The sequence below is a fragment of the Littorina saxatilis genome, linkage group LG9 (assembly GCF_037325665.1).
Source record: "Littorina saxatilis isolate snail1 linkage group LG9, US_GU_Lsax_2.0, whole genome shotgun sequence".
NCBI classification, from domain to species: domain Eukaryota; kingdom Metazoa; phylum Mollusca; class Gastropoda; order Littorinimorpha; family Littorinidae; genus Littorina; species Littorina saxatilis.
The window spans coordinates 11,790,281-11,812,361 of NC_090253.1; the positions used below are offsets into that span (position 1 = coordinate 11,790,281).

The 22,081-nt window shown below is 37.6% G+C and overlaps 1 protein-coding gene across 1 annotated transcript in view; it reads right to left on the reverse strand.

The window, feature by feature from the left end:
* Positions 1–5,321: 5,321 nt before the first annotated feature.
* The window catches only part of LOC138976734 (uncharacterized), a 47,129-nt gene continuing 30,369 nt past the window's right edge, over positions 5,322–22,081 (reverse strand). Inside the window, exons 5-6 of the mRNA XM_070349616.1 lie at positions 14,320–14,800; positions 5,322–6,653 (exon numbers count right to left, since the gene is read on the reverse strand). Of these exons, the coding sequence (XP_070205717.1) occupies positions 6,370–6,653; positions 14,320–14,800 (765 nt within the window). The 3' untranslated portion in view covers positions 5,322–6,369. The remainder of the gene's footprint in view (positions 6,654–14,319; positions 14,801–22,081) is intronic.

The window sequence follows — 22,081 nt, forward strand, 5'->3', positions numbered from 1 at the left end:
TATTTAGTTACTCAGTTTGTTTATTGTCGGTATTAGTTCCTTCAATTTTGTTCTTCTGGTGTAGGCTAGTTGTGCCAATTTTTTTTACTGTTGAGATGTGTTCGCTTCAAACGATTTTAAGTAAGAAATAGGAATTAATATGACAAGACTTGAGATTATAGCATATTTGAAGTGATGTTTTACCTTTATACATCCACATAATGTTATTGTCTACAAATGGTAAAAAGTAAATCTGATGAGGTAATGGAGCTTGATTTGTTTGACTCATAATAAAAAAAGAGACTTTTGTTCTTCTGTTGAATGTGTGTGTGAGAGAGATCGTACGTGTCACTGTGTGTGTGTGTTTGAAAGAGATTGTGTGTGTGTGTGTGTGTGTGTGTGTGTGTGTGTGTGTGTGTGTGTGTGTGTGTCCGTGCGCGCGGGCGGGCGGGCGTGTGTATGCTCTCTTATTTAATGTTATGTGTGATCATTCAGTTTACGTGTTTGGTGACAAAATATGGCACGGTCAGGATATTTAGTCGTAGCAACCAGTCATGCACAATCGGTTTACAACACACACACACACACACACACACACACACACACACACACACACACACACACACACACACACACACACACACACACACACACACATTACCTTAATTAATCAGTGAAAGTGAATAACCTGGAAAATAAAATAAAACAACCCTCAATACTACAACGAATTTAATCAGAAAAACAATCACGCAAGTCCGTTTATTTATTGAATACACGTCTTTACCATCCATACCAGTCCAGAAAATGGCTGTAAATGTGTGAATATTAACAGCTATTGTGTTTTCAGCGTTGCAACAGGGTCCGATATTTAGACGAGACAAGTATGACGAGTCGCATAATACTTGTTCGAGTCTATATATCGGACCCTATTGCTACGTTGAAAACACAATAGCGTTTATATTGCTATTCTGACATTATATTCTGTTTCAAAGTCATGTTTTTGTCAGCAACAACTACCAGAATGGTCCATGTCGTTGATTGCAGGCGACAGTTTAGTGCGCATATCCCTTTGCGCAAGTCAGTATCCACGGAAATCACCGAACATTGAAAAACCCATGGACATGTATTACGGAGAAGACTCGAGATAACCGGATGTTTAGCATTACGTAAATATGCTAGGAATCATATGACGTCAAGACGTATCATGCTTGCTTACGTATATTAATGTTCGAAAGTCTGACTTCTGTTGGGGATTCGCGTGATAAAGACTGCGGTAAATCAGAATAGCTGATATAGGGCATATCGACTTTTGTTTCATATTTATTGACCAAGGCCGAAGCTTGGTCAATAAATATGAAACAAAAGACGATATGCTCCCCCTCGGACCGACAGAAAAGCTGGTCTGTCAACAACCCATCAAACATCTTATAATCTGTGTACCTATGTTTTTTGTTGTCTCTATGCTATGCTTTAACCATACATGGCTTGTGTGTGTGTGTTTTAATCATAGTGATGTTAGTAAGTTATGGAATTATCTGAGTAATTCTGAGTTAAATTAAAATGAGTAACAGTGTGGCCACTTCTGTTTGCAGTACACAGCGGCTGACCATCCGGACCATGTTTCCGTGTGGGAATTGATCTTGGCTGTTTCTGTTCTGCAAAAGGTATGACTGAGGCTTCCTTTGATGATGAATGTTTTTGTGTGTGTTTCTGTGCATGTGTCACTGTGTGTGTGTGTGTGTGTGTGTGTGTGTGTGTGTGTGTGTGTGTGTGTGTGTGTGTGTGTGTGTGTGTGTGTGTGTGTGTGAATGAAACTTCAGTAATTTATGCTTTAAGTGGGGTAGTCATATTTCAGAGTTACATGACACACAAGCCAAAATATTTTGTTGAAAATCAATGAATGTCTTTGTAGTCAGTAATTTTCAGGGTTGTAGTTCTGACTCAAAATGACTGTGATTGATAAACTCCAAATCAGAAATGTTAGTTAGAACATGTATTATTTAAACTCAATTTAACTGAATTCATACAGGGGGAGGATTGTTTTCACAAAGGTTTTCAGTATACCAGGTTTAAGAGTTTTCAAAGTGCACAATCTCTTTTTCAGTGGACCCATTGAACTTCCAAGTCCTGCATTGACAATATGTCAATGGTCCAGTGGTGTATTTATCTGCTAACCTGGTGATACCAATAATGAATATGCGTTCTTGTTAACATTTATGAATTTATATGTGTTTTGGACTGAACGTGTAGAGCTCAGAAGTCTCTATGTCATGCTTAAACCACAGGGTAATCCTTTAACTTGCGCGCGCATGTGAGTGTGTTTAATGGTGATGTCTGTAGGTTATAAATGTATCTAAGTGAGTAGTTATGATTCTAAATGAGTAACAGTGTGTGTGCTTATGATTGCAGTACACACGTTATGGCCAACCATCCTGATGATGTTTCCCTGTGTAGAGATCTTTGCGGTTTCTGTTCTGCAAAAGGATTGACTGCGGATTTCAGTAATGGTATGTTTGATTTTGTTTTGTTTTTCTCAGCTATTCAGGCTTTCAGCGGGGTAGCCAGACTTGAGAGTTACAGGCCTGATGAAGATTTTCAATCTTGACTGCAATTATTATCTTGATTCCTGGATAGTGTTGTGGTTGTGCACCAAAGCTATTCGACAAAAAGCTTTGGCATTTCAAATATTAGATGCCTTTTTACATTTAGTCAAGTTTTGACTAAATGTTTTAACATAGAGGGGGAATCGAGACGAGGGTCGTGGTGTATGTGTGTGTGTGTGTCTGTCTGTGTGTATGTGTAGAGCGATTCATACTAAATTACTGGACCGATCTTTATGAAATTCGACATGAGAGTTCCTGGGAATGATATCCCCGGACGTTTTTTTAATTTTTTTCGATAAATGTCTTTGATGACGTCATATCCGGCTTTTTGTAAAAGTTGAGGTGGCACTGTCACACCCTCATTTTTCAATCAAATTGATTGAAATTTTGGCCAAGCAATCTTCGACGAAGGCCGGACTTCGGTATTGCATTTCAGTTTGGTGGCTTAAAAATTAATTAATGATTTTGGTCATTAAAAATCTGAAAATTGTAAAAAAAATAATCTTTTTATAAAACGATCCAAATTTACGTTCATCTTATTCTTCATCATTTTCTGATTCCAAAAACATATAAATATGTTATATTTGGATTAAAAACAAGCTCTGAAAATTAAAAATATAAAAATTATGATTAAAATTAAATTTCCGAAATGATATGTTTGGATTAAAAACACGCTCAGAAAGTTAAAACGAAGAGAGGTACAGTAATTAAAGTGTGCTATGAAGCACAGCGCAACCGCTACCGCACCAAACAGGCTCGTCACTTTCACTGCCTTTTGCACTAGCGGCGGACTAGGTTCAGTTTCATTCTGTGAGTTCCACAGCTTGACTAAATGTAGTAATTTCGCCTTACGCGACTTGTTTTGGTTTTATGAACCGATGTGCTCTGAGTCTGACAGTGTTTTCAGCCTCCGTCATAATAGGTCAGGTATGCAGACCCCAGGCCTGTTGAATGTTCATAGTTTTGACCCCATGGAATTTCTTTTGATACAACATTGTTTTCTGGCCAAAACATATTGACCCACATATATTTTGAATTCAGGTCCAACTGGCTGATTGTCCTCTGTGTCTGGGATGAACATGGCTCTGAAATGCACTTTAGATTTATTCATGAACTTACATGTAAAAAGGCCAACTGATGTAAAAGGATTTTATTTATTGATAATGTTCTTTTCTTTTGTGTAGCTATCAAGGTGCTGCTAATCAATGCTATCAACACAAACGAGAGACACTGAAACAAGGAAAGTCAGACTCGGAGCCCTGGAAGCCACATACGTTCCATGTGTTCTTGCTGTAGAGTTTCACAAATTAACCTCAAATAATATTACTTGTGAGTGTTTGTGCTTTATACTTTCTTCGTTTGTGGGTACAATGGAACCTACCTTTCAAAAGATCTTGAAAATTAACATAAAAATAAAATATACTGAAAGCAAATCACGTCCTATGAGAGCAACCATCTTTAAATGGAATTGTTTTCAGACATAATTACATTGTGAACTGAAAACTCGGAAAGCTAGTTTCTTCAATACAAGGTTCCACTGTACAATTAGCTGCCTGTAAGATAAGTGTCACAGTATTTGCCTGTACTGTCAAGATGTTTTGGCATGATCAGTTACAAAAAACACTCGTGGAAGGCACTTTGTGTCATCGTTCCTGGTTTAGATTTTTGTTTAATGGAAGGTTTCTGATTTCTGTGTCCCTGATATTTATCTTATGTTGTAATACAGGCTTTGTGTTTGTATTCATGTGTGTGTTACTGTGTATGTGAATGAAGCTTTGAAGAATCAGCTAATATTGAGCTCCTTATTTTTTATTTCTTATTTTCTGCCTTTCATGGCACTTTTTCAGTACCATGAGGATGAGTGTAATAAATAAAAAAAAACATGTACCTATAAATAAGTGGAGAACTGACGGGAAATGGCTGTTGTGTGTTCAGGTGGTTTCAGACTATTATACACTAACTAATGATTTGATAAATTGTTGTTAGTTTCAGGGAAAATCTGTTGGACCTGGGCTACAGAGGAGAGGTAGCAAATGCAGCCAAGCAGAGTATCATCTTTTGAAGAAAGGGAAGGCGCATCACCTGTTTATGCCTGGTGATGGATCACAGAGGATGTCAGCACGACACTGGGGGTCCTTACAAAACACATTGCCTTTCGCTGCATATCTATATTCAGAGACAGCCGAAAAGTCGCAGCAATGTGAATACAAATTATATTTTGAGTATTGATAATTGTCACTAATTGATCAGCATTACATGGTTTTGTATTTTCAAACAAATGTGACAATTTCTTTATTTGGTTCGCAAGAATTTCGAATTATATTTGTCCTAATCAAAAATGTTAATGTGTCAAAATGCCATGAAATTCTAAATTTAAAGCCTAGGTGGAATATGATTCATAATTTTAGTTTTAAGTGTATCTAAACAAAATTACGTAGTTTCGCTGAGATGGTGAATGTTTTTCAAAATTGAAAAATGTTGAATAACATAATATTTTGATGAAACAATTTGTTTTTGTCTTTGTGCTTGCATGGTTGTATGTTTGAGTGAGTGTTGTTTACAGAGTGCCTGAAAATATGAGTGGCATTAAATCTGCTTGATAAAGTGCATAAACAATATCCATACGCATGCGGTACACCTGCAGTAGACATGCTCGATATCCGAGCAAAAAACGCATGCTTATCGCACGCTAAACAATTTGCAAAATCGTATGCGTGAAACGCATGCGATACGCACGGTTTCACGCCTGCGATACGCACGGTTTCACGCATGCGATACGCATGCATAATTTTTGCTGGGACAATACTATTCGAAATCAAGGCTAGTCGAGAGTCGCGAGAAGTCAGCTGTCAGCGGAGTAGAACTATGGACTGAATACCTAAGACTGGTGCCCGGGATGCTATATATGTTACAGTTAATCTGTGAAACCAGGGAATACGTGTATTAACTAGGTAATACATGAATTAACTGACGGAAAAAACAGTTAATAAAATAGTTTAGTTAATACACGTATTCCCTGGTTTCACAGATTAACTGTAACATATATACTGTTAGCGCGAACTGCTCTGAAAGCAGGCCATAGACTTCAGCAAAACGGCTCTCAGCATCGTCTGCCAACCAAATGTGTGTTTCTTGACCATCTCTGACAGCTGATAACTTTACGAAAAATGCATAGGCCTACATTTGAAATCGGTTTGTTGCTACAAAACCAGTGTGAAAAATATGTTTAAATCATGTTATAAAATATAACTTTTGAAGTCCAGATCAAAAGGTAATTAGGATTAATTAGTCAGAATTAATGACCGATTAACGATCGATAACTAGCAAAATAGTGATTGCTAATCTAAACCACTTCCTGCACCAAATACAATTCACTCAATTACAAAACGAACTCCTGACCTCTCCATACATATGTCATACTTGCGGTAAAATGGAACTTATGACGAGTTATATGACGTAAAGAATAGCCTGCGTCATAGTCCAACAGCCGTGTCATGTTCCCAGGAAACGAGTCCGTCCATCTGCGCGCTCGCACGAGGTGAGAGACCAATCTTCACGTTGACCATGCACAATAAACAACTCAGCTGCAGTTTCTAGGTCACAGACACAAACTCCATAATCCGGGAAGCATACTTCAGATCTAAAACTGACCAACACTTGTGAATCCAGGTGCGGAGCTCACATACTTGAGGGGAGACAATTTTAGATTAATGTGGCGGGTCACACTGAGTGACCACGGATATACAACACATATGCAAGAAAGGTTATAACGCACATTCGAGAAAGGTCATTGTGTTACGCATGTTTCTTCTTCTCCATCCTCTTCTCTTTGTCGATCCTCTTCCTCTTCCTCTTCTCGACGTCTATCATCTTCCTCTTCCTCTTCTCGACGTCTATCCTCTTCCTCTTCTCGACGTCTATCCTCTTCCTCTTCTCGACGTCTATCCTCTTCTCTTTGTATTTCCTCTTCCTCTTCTCGACGTCTATCCTCATCCTCATCCTCTTCCTCTTCATCCTCCTCTTCACGACGTTTTTCCTCTTCTCGCTGTCTGGTCTCTTTCCTTATTCTTTCTGAAAGATTATTAAATGTCAGATGACTACAAAGACACTGACTGACAGCGAGAGAGAGAGAGAGAGAGAGAGAGAGAGAGAGAGAGAGAGAGAGAGAGAGAGAGAGAGAGAGAGACACAAGACAAGACAAAATCTTTATTATCGAGGGTAATAGATAAGCAAGAATATTGCTGTTTTACATCCAGCCCTCGCCCTAATATAGGGTCAACAAGAACAGAAAACAATATAATCAAATAACTATCACATCAAACTTAATACATTATATATATACAGATACAAATTTAAAATATAAATTGTCATGCTGCATTCTAAGTACAATTTCCAATGATAAAAAGTGTCAATTGTCAACATATCTTAATTTAGATCTGCATATTATTATACTTTTTTTTAACATGCACATGCATTTTAAATGAATTGATGAACCATTCAGCACATGTTTAGTTGCATTATGTTCGACATGTAATTTTTTTTAAGCTGTCTGTGTTTGTTTTATGCTTAAGAAAAATAGGCAGTGAGTTCCATAGGACCGCACCTGAAAATAGAAGGCTTGATTTGAAAAGGTCAATACGTGGAGTCGGTGTTATGATTTTTAGTCTGTTATAGGTCAAAATAAAATTATCACGTAATGTCTCCGGTGCATATCCTGACATCACTTTATGCATTATAACACCTTTATTATACATTAACCTTTTTTGAAATGGTAATACTTGCAAATTTTTTATAATCAGATTCTGAAGGAGTGTGATTTTTTAGCATAAAGCTTAACTGCTCTTCTGTGAAGACTGGCTAAAGGTTTCAAAACATTAGCACTTGCACAATCCCATACAGTGGATGCATAATCAATATTTAACAAGATGTGATTGTAAAAAAAAATCTTTCGCGAGTGGAGATTCAAGAAATGTTTTATTTTTGATAACTGATATATTTTTTGGGAAGCAATCTTACAGATGTAATCAATGTGATCATGCCATGATAAATTATTATCAATCTTTACACCAAGGACTTTATGGTGAGACACTTCTTCCAATACTTGAAAACACGCCTTTACTAAGTGCCTGTCTTAGAAAAAAATCGAAAAAAGATAGGAAGACTCAAGAAACCGGAAGTATAACTCAATCATTGTTTGCAATCATATATAATTATACGGTAGCTTATTGCTGTTAAAACATTCTCAAACTTTTTTGTCATCAGTAAAACATTTACTTTTGAGCGTACAATGATGTCTTTTAGGTTTAATCATAAGACGTAATTTACAGTAAAGGGTAGGTTTCGATTTAATCGAACATAACTTTTATCCAGCGTTTTCGACAATTTCAAATGCATACACGTCAACGTACAATGTAACTAACTTAACAATGGCAGTGCCTACTACGAACAGAAGACTTGCACTGTTTGAAGAAACCGGGATACGTCTAGGATTAATTTAAAAGAAATAATGTTTTTAGCAACCGGTGCCCCCAGACTGAGGGCTGCACTTTATAAGAAGTCCATTTCTACCATATTTCCAATAGGCAAATTAAGAAGTAAGAAAGATCCTAGCTTACTTTAGTGTAATGTAATTTGCTTGCATACCCTTTGGGGGCATGCTGTGGGGAGTTTAGCTTGTTTTGTCTAAGTAAATGAAGACATTGAGACATGTGAATGAACGTTTTCTGAAATTTGAAGCTGACGCAATGAACAACAGGTATGCCAAATATAACCAATGCTACAATCACTTATCATTTACTCTAATTATATTTTGAGCATAGAATTGCACATACAATGTCAATGGTCGTCATAGCAGTGAATGAGTCTCTTTCTAATGATATATAAGTCTTTTTCGGTCATGTTTTCAAGGCGAGTAGGGAGCAAAAAGACATTTTGTACATAACGAAACTGCATGTCAAAAGTCTAAAACGGTTACCTTTAATGATCAGATGCATAAAGCTTCATAAAAGATTACTTTTGTTTTAACAAAATTCAACATATATTAATGCGAGTTTTATGAAATGCAAAATACTTACTTTAGACAAAGAATTCGACATTATGAGGCAAAACGGGAAGTGAAAAATTAGAAAACGACAATATCCGTTTAAACAAACTCGTATTTCCTTATAACAGTTTCATCTTTCGTATGCTGCATCAAATGACATCTGGCAGAACAAAACTATCTTCTTCCAGGGCTGTGTTTATGTCAGCTTTTATCCCCATTCAATCTTTTTCTCTTTTTTGGAGCTAATGCACATAAAAGGCACAGTAAGCCTCCCGTAAACCATCACATAGCTCCCCGAGCGTCTACATACAGTACAAGCATACTTCCATTTGAACGCTCACCGAACGGGAACATCCTGGCTGCTTTCTGTCGAGCGTGAGAAATTTTCAAAGAATTTATTTTCGTGGACTTGGTCCTCTACAACAATGGCGCCTCGTTTTGGTGCTGGACGGCTGTTATGAATATGATACCGGAAATCACGCCCGGACAGTAAGCCTCCCGTAAACCATCACAGATACTGTCAGGCTTTTACACACAGTACAAACACCCTTCCATTTGAACGCTCACCAAACGGGAACATCCTAGGTGCCCTACGTAAAGAGCGAGCAATTTTTAAAGAATTAATTTTGCAGATTGTCTCGAACACTTTTTGGACCCATCCTGAACTCAGGTCAAAAATGAGTTACTTCCCTTCGGGTCTCATTCTATCGATGTAAACTGGCCATAGCCGTGGATCGATGATTATGTTTTTGGACCGTGGTGCGTTTTTGCGCTAGACCTAACTTTTAAAATCTAAATAATAAATTGACAGCTTGTTACACAAACATTCTTTAATCATAAAAGAATTCTTTTTTCATCAAGACAAGATCAGTACAATTCGAAGTTGTGAAAGTTTGAAAAAAGAAAAGCCCGGAAGCAGGGTCACGCAAGGGTCGTAGCAGACGACGGTTTATGCATATCGCCGTTCCTCTCAACAGTCAAAAGCCATCGCTCGAGTTCTTGTGAACCACAGCCGTTTGTTTTGTGCATAAAAACGTGCTATTGTAGATAAGCTCACATCGAGTCGCATTCAAATGACTAACTGACGACTACATTGTAAAAAAGGGAAACTGGATCACACGGGTTCACGATGGCTCAGGGGTAAGATAAACCACGCAAAAATAAATTCTTTGAAAATTGTTCGCTCTTTACGGAGGGCACCTGGGATGTTCTCAATCGGTGAGTGTTTAAATGAAAGGGTGTTTGTACTGTGTGTAAAAGCCTGACCGTATCTGTGATGGTTTACGGGAGGCTTACTGTGCCTTTAACTCAATTTTGTTTCATATGGCTGGTGTCTACCAAATGGAACTAATCAATATGGATGCCAAGTCAGTCCATCTATAAGAAAAATCGACTTGTGTGTGTATGTATGATTGCAATATTAACCTGGGACTGAATTATCTTCACTTATCGTTTGGAAGAATGACATATTTTGATTTTCTCAACACGTTGTACTCGCAGGTTAATGTCTAAAATTATCCATAGGAAGAATGTTTTTTTTGTTTTTTTGTTTTTTTGTTGTTTTTTTTTTGTTGTTGACCTCAGTTGCATGCAAGGTTGCTTCAACCCATCTTTTTTGCCTCTTTTGTCTTTTTTTCTTTTTTTTCTTTTTTTTCTTTCTTTTTGGGCGGTGAGCATATCCTTCTTCATTGGTCTTTTCTTTTTTTTTTCTTCAATGAAATTTTAATTTTGTTTTCTTTTGCATTACAGGTTACATTTCCATTAAATTACTTTTTAATTCAACAGCAATCTAGCTAAGGACAATGGGGATACACCTTTCGTAGCGCAAGTTCTTGTTGAAATACAATTTCCAATGGAATAGGCGATTTAGTTTTCTTAACTTTGCTAATGCACATTTTTGCTATCAATAAAACATGGTTAATTAACGCTGATTCCTGACATTTTTCGATTCCGAATAATACATCTGTAATAGACAATAAGAAAGCCCGACCTGTCAGACTGTTCAACATTTTTTCAATATAAGTCCAAAACCTTCTAATTCGGGGACACTCATAGAAAAAGTGTTCCATGACATCCAAAATATGTGGGCACTCGTTACAGTTTTTTGTTTGACTTACTTTCATTTTATGTAATAAAATATTGGTGGGATATAAATTGTGACAAATTTTCCATTGCAACACACGCAGGCGCACTTCTTTTGTCACCTGTCGTGGCAACAACCACGTCTGTTCGACAAAAACAAAATCTAGTTTTCTTTTCCAAAAATCGATTGCATGAGATTTTTCAATGCTATAATTCCGTTTTTTCTTTAAATATAACTTAATTAACTTGGGTTTGCTTTTAAACACATTCAATTCATCATCAATTATATCTACATTAACTATATGTGCTGGGTTGTCTACAATCCAATCTTTCCATTGTTTTGGAATTGCATTCATCACAGCGTTGTATTCAAAAAAGGTTATTGCAGGGTTTTGCTGCACAGTGATCTGAACATCTTCACATAACAGGAACTGATTTCTTTCAACATTCAACAAATCATTTATAACATTAAAACCTTTCTGGCGCCATTTTACAAAATCCAACACTTTACCTTTAAACTGAATCAGTCTATTATTAAATAACAGTTGATTACCAACATCATTTCTGTCAACTTCCTCTAAACCTACTTTATTTTTATTATCAAGATATGTCAAAAATACCTCTTTCCAAAAATCATTTTGAACTTTTTCGATTCCTTGTAATTCCTTTTGTGTGCAATTAATTTTTGCCAAGTGATTAAAATCTGTTAATTGTTGAATGTGCCATTTTGGGATTGCACTCCAATTTTCTCGACCTGCTTCATGCAACCGTCCAATCCAATTTAAATAAAACACTTTCTGTATATCAAACATATTGATCATTTTCAATCCACCATGCTCATATTCAGACTCCATAATTTTCCTTTTTATCTTTTCAAAAGCTTTTTTATTACTATATTGTTTTTGCCATACAAATTTGTATAGTTTCGTGTTTAGCTGTGTGAGAACTTGCTTTGGAAGACCAACAGACTGCATAATATACACAAATGGGGAAGTCATAAACGTTTTAATAACTGTTATTTTTCCCTGTATGCTGAGATCTCTTTTACTCCACTGTTTAATCATGGCATCAAGACTCTCCATTTTGAATTTCCAGTTTTCCTCGATGTCTTTTGCCATTTTACAACTACTAAATTTAATCCCTAAAATTTTAATCTCCTTAACAACGTGGAAAGGCAGATTAGGTTCCGTTGGTTCTCTCCCCATTCTTAAAGCTTTCGTTTTATCTAAGTTTAATTGTAGCCCTGAGACTTTGCTAAATTGGTTCAATATGTTCATTGCCATGTTAGCATCATCTCGATTTTTTAAAAACAGGGTTGTATCATCTGCCATTTGTTTTATCTTTATGACCGTACCATCCTGATTAATCATGTTCGGTGTAATTATTCCAACTATAGGGCTGTTTCTTATCTTAATCGCCAACAATTCTACCGCCAAGACGAAAGCCAACGGCGAAAACGGGCAACCTTGTCGAATCCCACTAAATACGTTAAAACTCTCCGATAACCAACCTCCATGATTTATACAGCTTGTAGTACCTTTTATCAAAATCTCCACCCACTTTTTAAAACTAGATCCAAATCCAAATCTGTCAAAAACATTAAGAAGTAGTGACTTTGATACACTGTCGAAAGCTTTTTTAAAATCCAGGGCAAGCAGATAACCCGCCTTTCCACTAACATTAAAGTAATTAACCGCATCGTCAATCGTTCTAATCACTGTTGATATATTTCTGTCTTTTAGGTAACCAACCTGATCTACACTGATTAGTTCATTAATTACTAAACCCATTCTTCTTGCCAAAACTTTAGCTAGAATCTTATAATCAGTATTAGTTAAAGTAATTGGTCTCCAATTACTTAATCGTTCTCTATCCAAATCTTTTCCTTTATGCAACAATATTATCACCCCTTGATTTTGCGTATATGATAACTCTTCTCTTTCAAATGATTCATTAAATGAATCAACAAGCAATCTGCTTATCTTGCTCCAAAATACTTTCATGAAATCAATAGAAATTCCATCAGCCCCGGGGGCCGAGCCATTTTTCATGCTACACAGAGCGTCGGCTGCTTCTGCGGGATTTACTAACCACTCACATAAACGTGACTGTTCTTCACTAAGGCGTGGAACAAATTCTTGCGACAAAAATTCCAAACTATCTTTTACCGTATTTTCAGAATCAGTTTTCAGACTATACAAAAGTGTATAATATTCTTTTTGTTCTTGTAAAATCAATTTCTGGTCGGTTATTGTTTCACCCGCTAAAGTGCTGAGGCGTGACATAATGTTTTTCTTCTTTTGTCTTTTTTCTAAGTTACAAAAAAATTTTGTGTTTTTTTCCCCCTCTTCTATCCACTTCACCCTAGCTCTAACCTGTGCACCCCTTGCTTTTTCTAGTTCTAATAATTCTAACTTTTGTTTCAATTTTATTAATTCTGTTTGCAACCCATTATTTTCAATCTTATCAATCAATAATCTTTCCAGTTCTCTTAGGCGGGTTTGTAACCTGATTTCTTCATTTTTCCTATTACACGACTGTTTTTTACCAAATTCAATGCAGAAATTTCTTATCTGTACTTTTGCCAATTCCCATCTGTTTATTGATGAGGCATCATTCTCGGCTTCTTCAACCAAAACATCCAGAAGTGAATTCATTTGTTCAAGAAAATGTTGATTTTTCAAATAACTGTTGTTGAACCGCCAGTAACCTGGACCTCTAATAAAATCCTTGTCATTCATTTCGACAACAACAGCTTTGTGATCTGAACTTGGGACACAAATATGATCTGCTGATACACACGATAACAACACTCCTCTAGATACAAAACAATAATCAAGTCGCCTGGCAACAAAGGGGTTAAATCTGTTCCAGGTATAATCTTTTTCATCATCATGAAAGTATCTCCATATGTCAGTTAAGGTATTGGTTAAATCTGTGAAAACTTCAATTTCTCTGTTACTATGAGGCCGGCCAGATATAATGTCAAGTTCATTGTTGACCACACAGTTAAAATCACCACATAAGATAAACTGGTCGGTTTCAAGTTCATCCACAATATTTCTAATAGAATGAAAAAATGCCATTTTCTCATTTGATTCATTTGGAGCATACACATTTATAATATTAATGCACTGTTTTCTGTATTCTACAGAGATAACAACAACCCGTTCTTGTTTTTTTACTAATTCAATTTTTCCATCAAAATGTTTTGACGTCAAAATGACCTCACCCTTACTGTAACATGTTCCAGCTTGTGCAAATACTTCCCCTCCCCATTGTTTTTCCCACAATATTACATCTTTACAACTTATGTGTGTTTCTTGCAAACAAATAATATCAAACTTTTTTTCTCTCAAAAATTTAAACAACGTTGTTCTTTTCCATTTGTTTCTCAGTCCTCTACAATTCAACGAACATATACGCAGTTTACTCGCCATTAGGGCATGATACGTTGGTAGTGAACGTAGTCATATCAAGTCTACACAGACCAAATACCAAAATCGTGATCAAAGGGCTCGTCCGTAATCCAGTCCAAAATCGAAATCCAAGTCCTGACACTGACAACCCGTTATCCCCACCTCTCTCTTTCATCAGGTACCTCTCCTTCACCTTCTACCCATCCCTCTCCCTCCCCCTGTTCTTCTCCGTTGTCACTGTCTGTTTTATCACGCCTTGGAAACTTGTCCACGGGTGAGCGGTCCTTCTCTCCAGAAAGGCGACGCTTAGGTGTTGTTGATCGGTGTCTTCCGTGCTCCACGCGTTGCATACTCATGGATAGGGTGAGCTGTCTTCTGTCGACTGGTGTTTTCTGCTCTTTTCTCCCTCTTGACAACGCCTGTTTACCTCCACCTCCCTTCCCCTTTGTTTTGTCTGTACCATGTTCGTCTTTGTCAGTTTTGCTAACGCTTGGCACGTGCAGCGCGCTGTCATGTGTGGCTGCACTAGTGTCAATGGAAGACTGAGCCTCCACTACCATCAGTGCGTTCGTCTGTGCGTTCGTCTGTTTGTCTCTGTCTTGTCCTGTCATGTTCTGCACTGTGTTGTTTCCGGAGAAAGCACAGACACTGTCCCCACGCTTATGCCCCGCCAACTTGCAAGCAAGGCACACCACATCATTTTCACACACAGAGACATGGTGGTTGGTTTGCAGGCATTTTGAACATACAATATCTTTTCTCACTGTCTTCTGTTCCCTATGGTAGATCTTTGCCTGAAACCCGGCAACAGCGAGAGAGAAAGGGGGAATGTACGTTCTGGCTCACCGATTCCGACAGACCCTAAATATTAACGCAAAATAGGCTTCTGGACTAAACTTTTACTAAAATGAAACATGCGACAAAATCAGAAAAATACTGCATAAATCCATACAAAAAAAATACAGTAAAGTAAGGTTGTTTTGAACCAATGCCGGGTCTGTCGGAATCAGTAACCCAGAACGTACATTCCCCCTTTCTCTTATACAACGCTAAATTTAGTTTCCATTGAAATATTAACTGGTTGAGCCACTTTAGCTTTACACGCTCTCCAAACAGCCAGCGTGTGTTTTGATCCAATCTGCCCGTCGTCGTCAAGCCAACACTACCGTATTGATCTTGTAAACCCAAACAGCCAGCGTGTGTTTTGCCAGGCCTGCAAGCTTGTCTTCTATATTCCTCCAATGGCAAGACAAGATTAAATCATGTGATAGCAACAGTTACGTCACGTCCGCCCAACACTTGGTGTTGATAGTAACATAGCCTAGTGATTTTGTCATTTCATTCCGGAGTCGCCTACCGTGCAGTTGTGTTTTCTGTGAGAGAAGTGTTTTTACTGTCACTATATTTGCTAAATATTTATGTCTCAAGATAGCATTTCTGAAGAATTAGAGAGAGAAATTCTTGAATCACAAGTTGCTCATCAAAAACTATTAGATTTTTCAACACAGTCATTAACTTTAATTTTACATTCACCAACTATGGATATACCGGAATCATTGAGTGAATGGAATTCTGAGCAGTTTTTAACTATTGAAGAGCACCTCAGTTACCTCAACAATTTTGTTGAAGTATTATCGCAAATGAAAAATGAAGGGCCATCTCAGAGTGGAAAACTACCTAAATTTCCTTCACGCCCAAAACGGAAACTTTCAGATTTGTATGGAGGAAAACCAAAGAAAACCAAAACAACAATGACGTTAAATGAACTCCACGAATATTTAAAGTCAAAAATTGTTGATGTAAGCATGAAAGTTAGGAAGGAAGTGTTCTTTTTTAATCCGGAAGATATCACATCATCAGCAAGTGCCATTGAAAAGTTAGTTGAGGGATATAGACACATACAAAGACAGGAGGCAACTTCAATGGGCTTCAATTTGCAATATGGAATGGTTCTAGAAATCGCATTTAAGTTTTATGAAGCAGAACAAGGGAAAGGCATTCATAATGAGACCTGGGATGGCTGGTTGGAAAGAAACGTTAAAATTTCTTCTACGTATGCACGGAGATTGAGGGAGATTGCCCGTTTACTATTTCCATACAGAGCCAAATTCAGCACAGTTGGGATGTCTTTTTATGAAGTCTTCAACATGAGAAAAGAACTCAAAACCATGTTTGAAAAGAATGAGGATATCAGGCTTTATTGGGCTGAGAAAGTGACGTCAATGGTTCCAAATATACATCAACAGCAATCACAAGAGTAGGAAAAAAGAGTTAGAGCTAACACTGCAATCAGGTCACGCAACTGGCAGTTGCGCCAAAATAGGTCAACACCCTGCTTCGCGATTGGGCTGAGAAAGTGACGTCAATGGTTCCAAATATACATCAACAGCAATCACAAGAGTAGGAAAAAAGAGTTAGAGCTAACACTGCAATCAGGTCACGCAACTGGCAGTTGCGCCAAAATAGGTCAACACCCTGCTTCGCTTCGCTTCGCTTCAAAGGCCGCCTTCGGGCGGCCGCCGAGTGTTAACTTATTCAATTGACTTGGGTATTTGATTCAAGCTTTTGATAAATGCACTTGGTGGCTACTTTGAAACTCAACAAAGCATACTCCCCTTTCACAAACACTTCCCCAACGCAAGCAACGTCCTTTTTCCCGCTGCAGTCAAAACAAAGCTGTCATAGCGGGTTTTCCCGATTGACAAAAATTCTTATTACACACTCAGACTATTTGGAGCCGCGTTTGTCCTCCAGTGCCCAATTGCATAAGAATATTCTGGTGATGAATAAACGCGCTTTGTGTCATTAGCATCTAAAGATTTCTTGTTTACAATAGTTGTGTTGATCTGATGAAGCGCGGAACTGATCTTAGGGTTGTCATGGTGAAACACTCGCTTCTGAAACAGTGCTTCCTTGTAGTTATCATGCGATATGCTCGACTTTACAACCTGTTTGCTTACACCCTTTGCTTTTTTAACCACCCCTTTCTCACTTGCAACACTGTACATCTTTGCACGCAATCCAACATACTCCTTAATTATCTTCCCATTCATTTCATCTTTCATCTTTCCAATAACCTTCTTGTTAACATTTGAGTGCAATGGTGATTCTTTAGGGTAGTCGCAAGTGTCATAAAAAGAATCTTTTCCTTTTACTGCAGGACTTTCAGCTTCTAGATCTTTGTAAATGTCATCCGCTGGAATGTCAAGTAAGAATGAATCTGTGTCTGTGTAAAGTACTCTCGATTTGGGATATCTTGGTTTCAAATAATCATACAAAAACTCAAGCATCAACAGTTTTGACAACTCTAGCACAGTAAAGCCTATGAATACTGGTTTGTCAAGCTTGACTACAAGTTTTTTCATTAAGATACCATACAGCTGTTCATGAAAGTATTTAAAGTCTTGATACTGTGGTTTGGATGTCAGCTTGATGGCCTCATTTTCTCTTGTAACAAGTCTAACATCCTTTCTCTTGTGTGGGTTTTCCATTGTTTTACCAAAGCAACTGTTGTTCATCAGTTTAAAAAAGTCTTTCTCTGATGCATCAGCGGCTTTGGTTCTCAGTTCTGTGTTTTTCATGATGTAAGGTTTCATAAACTGTTCTTGATCAAATAAAATTATACGATGAACAGCCTTCAAAATTAATCCATGTCTAATGTAAAACTGTAACAGTCTGTAGTGACACACATACTTCTTTTTGTGAAACAGATTGGGCACCAGCTTTGGAGGTTCTCTTGGGTTTACTTTTAACCTCTCAGCCGCTAAAGGATAATCATTATGTAGATCATGAAGTGATAGTGGATAGTCTAAGTCAACTTCTAGTATCCATCCCTTTCGACTGTCTGGGCCTGCTTTTAATATTGTCAGCACAACACATTGTGAAAATGGTCCTGAATAGATCTTAAAGTTCCGAAGTGGAAGCGTCTGACACATTGCCCAACCATACAAATTGTTTGCATCTAGATACATGATGTAATTAGAAGGTTTCATAGGATCAAAGTCGTCCAAGTATTTGTTGTTGGCTTTGCAGTAATTGTGTGAAGCCATACTGATTCCTCCACGTAGTCCATTTTCAATCATCTGAAGTGTAGGTAGATCTGATAGCAAGTCAATCTTTACTCCTGTAAATCTAAGAAATGCATCCCAGCTCATGCCTGGTGCAGATATGTAATGTGAAGGATCTAGATTGTAGTGCTTCATACATGTTCTTCTGTAATTCTCAAATATATCTGCAAGTAAACAAACATCAGCCAACAAATATTGATCATGATAATCACCCATTGTATTACATCCTAATTTATTCCATGCAGTCTTAGCGTGTTCATAGTCTTCGTCACTTATACCTTTACCCTTCAGCCGTGAGAAGTAAGCATCCTTTGGTGGTAACTCATCTTCATCAAACCTCTCCCACGAATCCATGTATTCATATGGATAGACTCCCTTTCTAACTAAGTCACTGTCAAAGTACTTACATGTGATTGGAAAAGCAGTTAGTGATGAAGATAAAGACTCAAGTGTTCCCATCAGATGTTGAGCAGAATCGTAGAAGTATAAACTATTCAGAGTAAAGGCCATGTACTTTTCTGAAGACTGCGCAATGCATCTTGCTTTGTATTCATCAGTTACTGCCTGCATGATCAGATGTGAATCATAACCGCGCAAGTTATGGAAGAAGATTGGAAGCTTCCAAGTCTTAGGATCAAACTTTAATTGTAGATTACATTTGCTGTGTGCTGCTCCTCGGAACTGCCCACTTACATGATCATGATCTCTTACTATTGGATTGTCTGTGTTTGGTGTTAGACTTTGTTCGCATATCCAACACTGTGTGGTAGAGTTAAACTGTTCTTGGTCTTCAGGTTTCATAACAATGTCTGAAAGATTCAGTTGTTTGGAGCAGTCATTTCGCACTTGGTTCATTTGCTGTAAGAAGTTCTTTGCTGCATTAGGTCCTCTGTACAATTGCGGTTTAGAATGTTTACCATCTGAACTAACAACAATAAATGCATATGAACAGACTTGATGATTACTTAGAGTTACTGTTTTAGGTAGGTCTTTTGGTAAAGGTCCTTCATATGGCACAATGATAGATTCAAAGTCAGCATAAACAACATAAGGACTTTTCTGTAGTTTGCATACATTCTTAAAATACACTTTGCTGTCTGGCGGCGGTGTTGTTAACTTCACAACCGCATCATCAACGCTCTTACAATGTTGCTTGTGTATAAGTGCTGCATGAATTGATGGAATACGCAAGAGACATCGCCTACAAAAGTCTTGTTTACTATTGTGATTGCTTGTGCTCGCCATCAGTCTACTCATTGTACGAATCAAAGTGTAATGATATTTTACACCATCAGTCATTAGTAACATGTCAACATGGTTAGTATCACAATCACCAATCGTTGGTGAGTTCTTTGATATTCTGACTGGTTTCAGTTCATCTTCCTCATCCCACGTGTAAACATTTACGGTGATGGGTTTGTTTTGCTGTTCAAATTTGTCAATGCTTGTAATGCTGACAGGAAATTCAATACCAGTAAAGTTTAGTTTATTTCTGTATGCATGATAGTTAGACACTCTTTCTGCATTTTTCTTTACACTGTACAGTCTTGCCAGAACACACCACATAAAACATTTGTCATCATCATTCTTTATGTTCAGCACAGCACGTTTTTTGACAAGAGCAGGAGGTAAAGGTATGTAACTTCTACCTCTGATGGGGGCAAATTTACTTAGCTTCAATTCTATTTTTAGAATTTCACCTTCTGACCATCCGGATCCTTTCATCTTTGCATCCTCTGCAGCTTGCTCAAACCGTTTCATCATTTCATCTGCCCAGTTTCCATTCAATTCTGCCATAGAATTAAGTGCTAGTTGTCTGGTTGAAACATGAACTTCTAGCACCTCATCACTGACTGTTTTGTATTTTATTAAACTGACTATCTGCACTTTTACTGGAGGTTCAATCAACAAATTGTTTGGAATTTGTTCAATGGCGTCTTGCACACTGGACTGCACATTTTGAGGATCCGTTACTTGTAATTCAACGGTGTCAAATACTGTCGATAAAGATTCTAATACAGAGTCTTCCATCGCTGTGAGTTTGATTTTATAACTCAAAATAAAAATATAAATTAAAAAAATGAAGTTGCTTCCATTTTTGTTAACACTATAAAATCTGAAATAAAAAATCATTTAACATTTGTACCACGTGGAACTAATTGTAATTCCTCTTTTACAAAGGCTCTTTGCGGTGCTGGTTCTCTCAAGTAATATATAGGTGGATTTGTCTCTACTACTCTCTTGATTTCATGAATGTCAATACTCCAGATTGGATCCGTTGCACGCTTCCTGCTGTCACCCTCAGCTTCACCGGGTGCATATAAATATCTGACTTTCTGATTGAAAGGTAGTAATGCCACTGGTGTTGTTGACTTTGGAGCAACAGGTATTGTTTTCTGTTTGATTGCATCAACTGGTCTTAACCCTGTAGCTTTAAATACCTCCAGATTCATTGCTCTAAGTACTGATGGTAATCTTTTGACCCATTCAGTGTTACGCAATTTACTTTCTGTGTCCAAAAATTCCTGATGGTACTGATATGAAAACAGTTTTTCTGCCAACTGTTTGTTAAAGCTCTCAACAATAGCCTGTGACCTGTGGTTTCCTGGAATACCTCTCTTCACTGTAACATGATGTTTTAACAGAAGCTGGTTGACAGCTCCTTTAAACTCCTTACCATCATCGCACTGAATCATTCTGGGATACTTTAGTGGTCCACGTCTGTAAATTTCTTGCAGGGCAACAGCTGTAGCTATAGCACTTTTCTCTGTCAACGGTTCAGCATCTTTGTATCTTGTTGCAACATCAACTACAGTCAGTGCATACTTATATTTCTTCCTTCTGACTGTGTCATGCGGTAAATACAGCAGGTCTATTTGATGAGTGTCATTCGGTTTAATGTTAACAAAGTGTGGTCGTGTAATTTTTCTTGGTGCAGGTAAATAGATCTGCCAAACTGCCTGCTTTGACAACCATTTCTTTGCTATATCTTGAGAAACACCTGCTGCGTCACTGAGCTTGTCAATAGCAGTTCTTCCTTTCCAGTATCCTTTTGGGGAATAATATATTTTAGATAACAAAGCATCACTCATGGTTTTTTAAATGACAGAATATTAAGATTTGACAGCACGCGCAATAAAGTAAACAACAGCCATACCAATAACAATGAAAACAATCTCGCCCACCTTCTGCTCTTCTGAAGGCTGATAAAAGTCACCCAGTTTTGGAGGAGCACTTGTCTTCATTTTCTTTCCAGTTACAAGATAGTATTCTTGAATGGCTGCATCAACATTGGCAAAGGTTTTGTTTGCATGTCCTTGCTGCCTGAGTTTATCATTCATAAAGTCTAACTGCGCAATTCGTTTCTTCTCGTATTCATCCTGTGCTTTCGCCAGTTGTTCCATGGCTTTGTTGTGCCTTTCCCTCTCTTCACCATTTTGCAGTTTAGAAAACAAATAGTTGCTGCCAGAAAATGCAAGCGCATTTACAATCGCACCTCCCACCATCATAACCAAGCTAGCCATTTTATTGTCTTACATGTTTATATTTTCTGGAATAATTCCTTGCTTCACCAAAAAGTCTTTTGTTGCAAAGGAAGCTGTCACAACACCAATTAGTTTAGCACCGTCTTCGAAGTCTAACTTTCCCAAGTCGGCTGGTTTCATTCTGAGGAGACTTTTACCCAGCATTGTGTAACCTACACTCAAGCCTCCAATCACTGCAGCGTGATAAACTAGATTAACTATTGTCTTTTCAGAACTCATTTTTATGTTATCAAAATTAAAATATTAAAATTATTCCATATGAAATGAATCCACTGCAGGTACTACTGTGGGCTTTTTTATTGTTTGTACTGCTTTGTTTGTTGGTTTTGGTGTTTCTGATTTT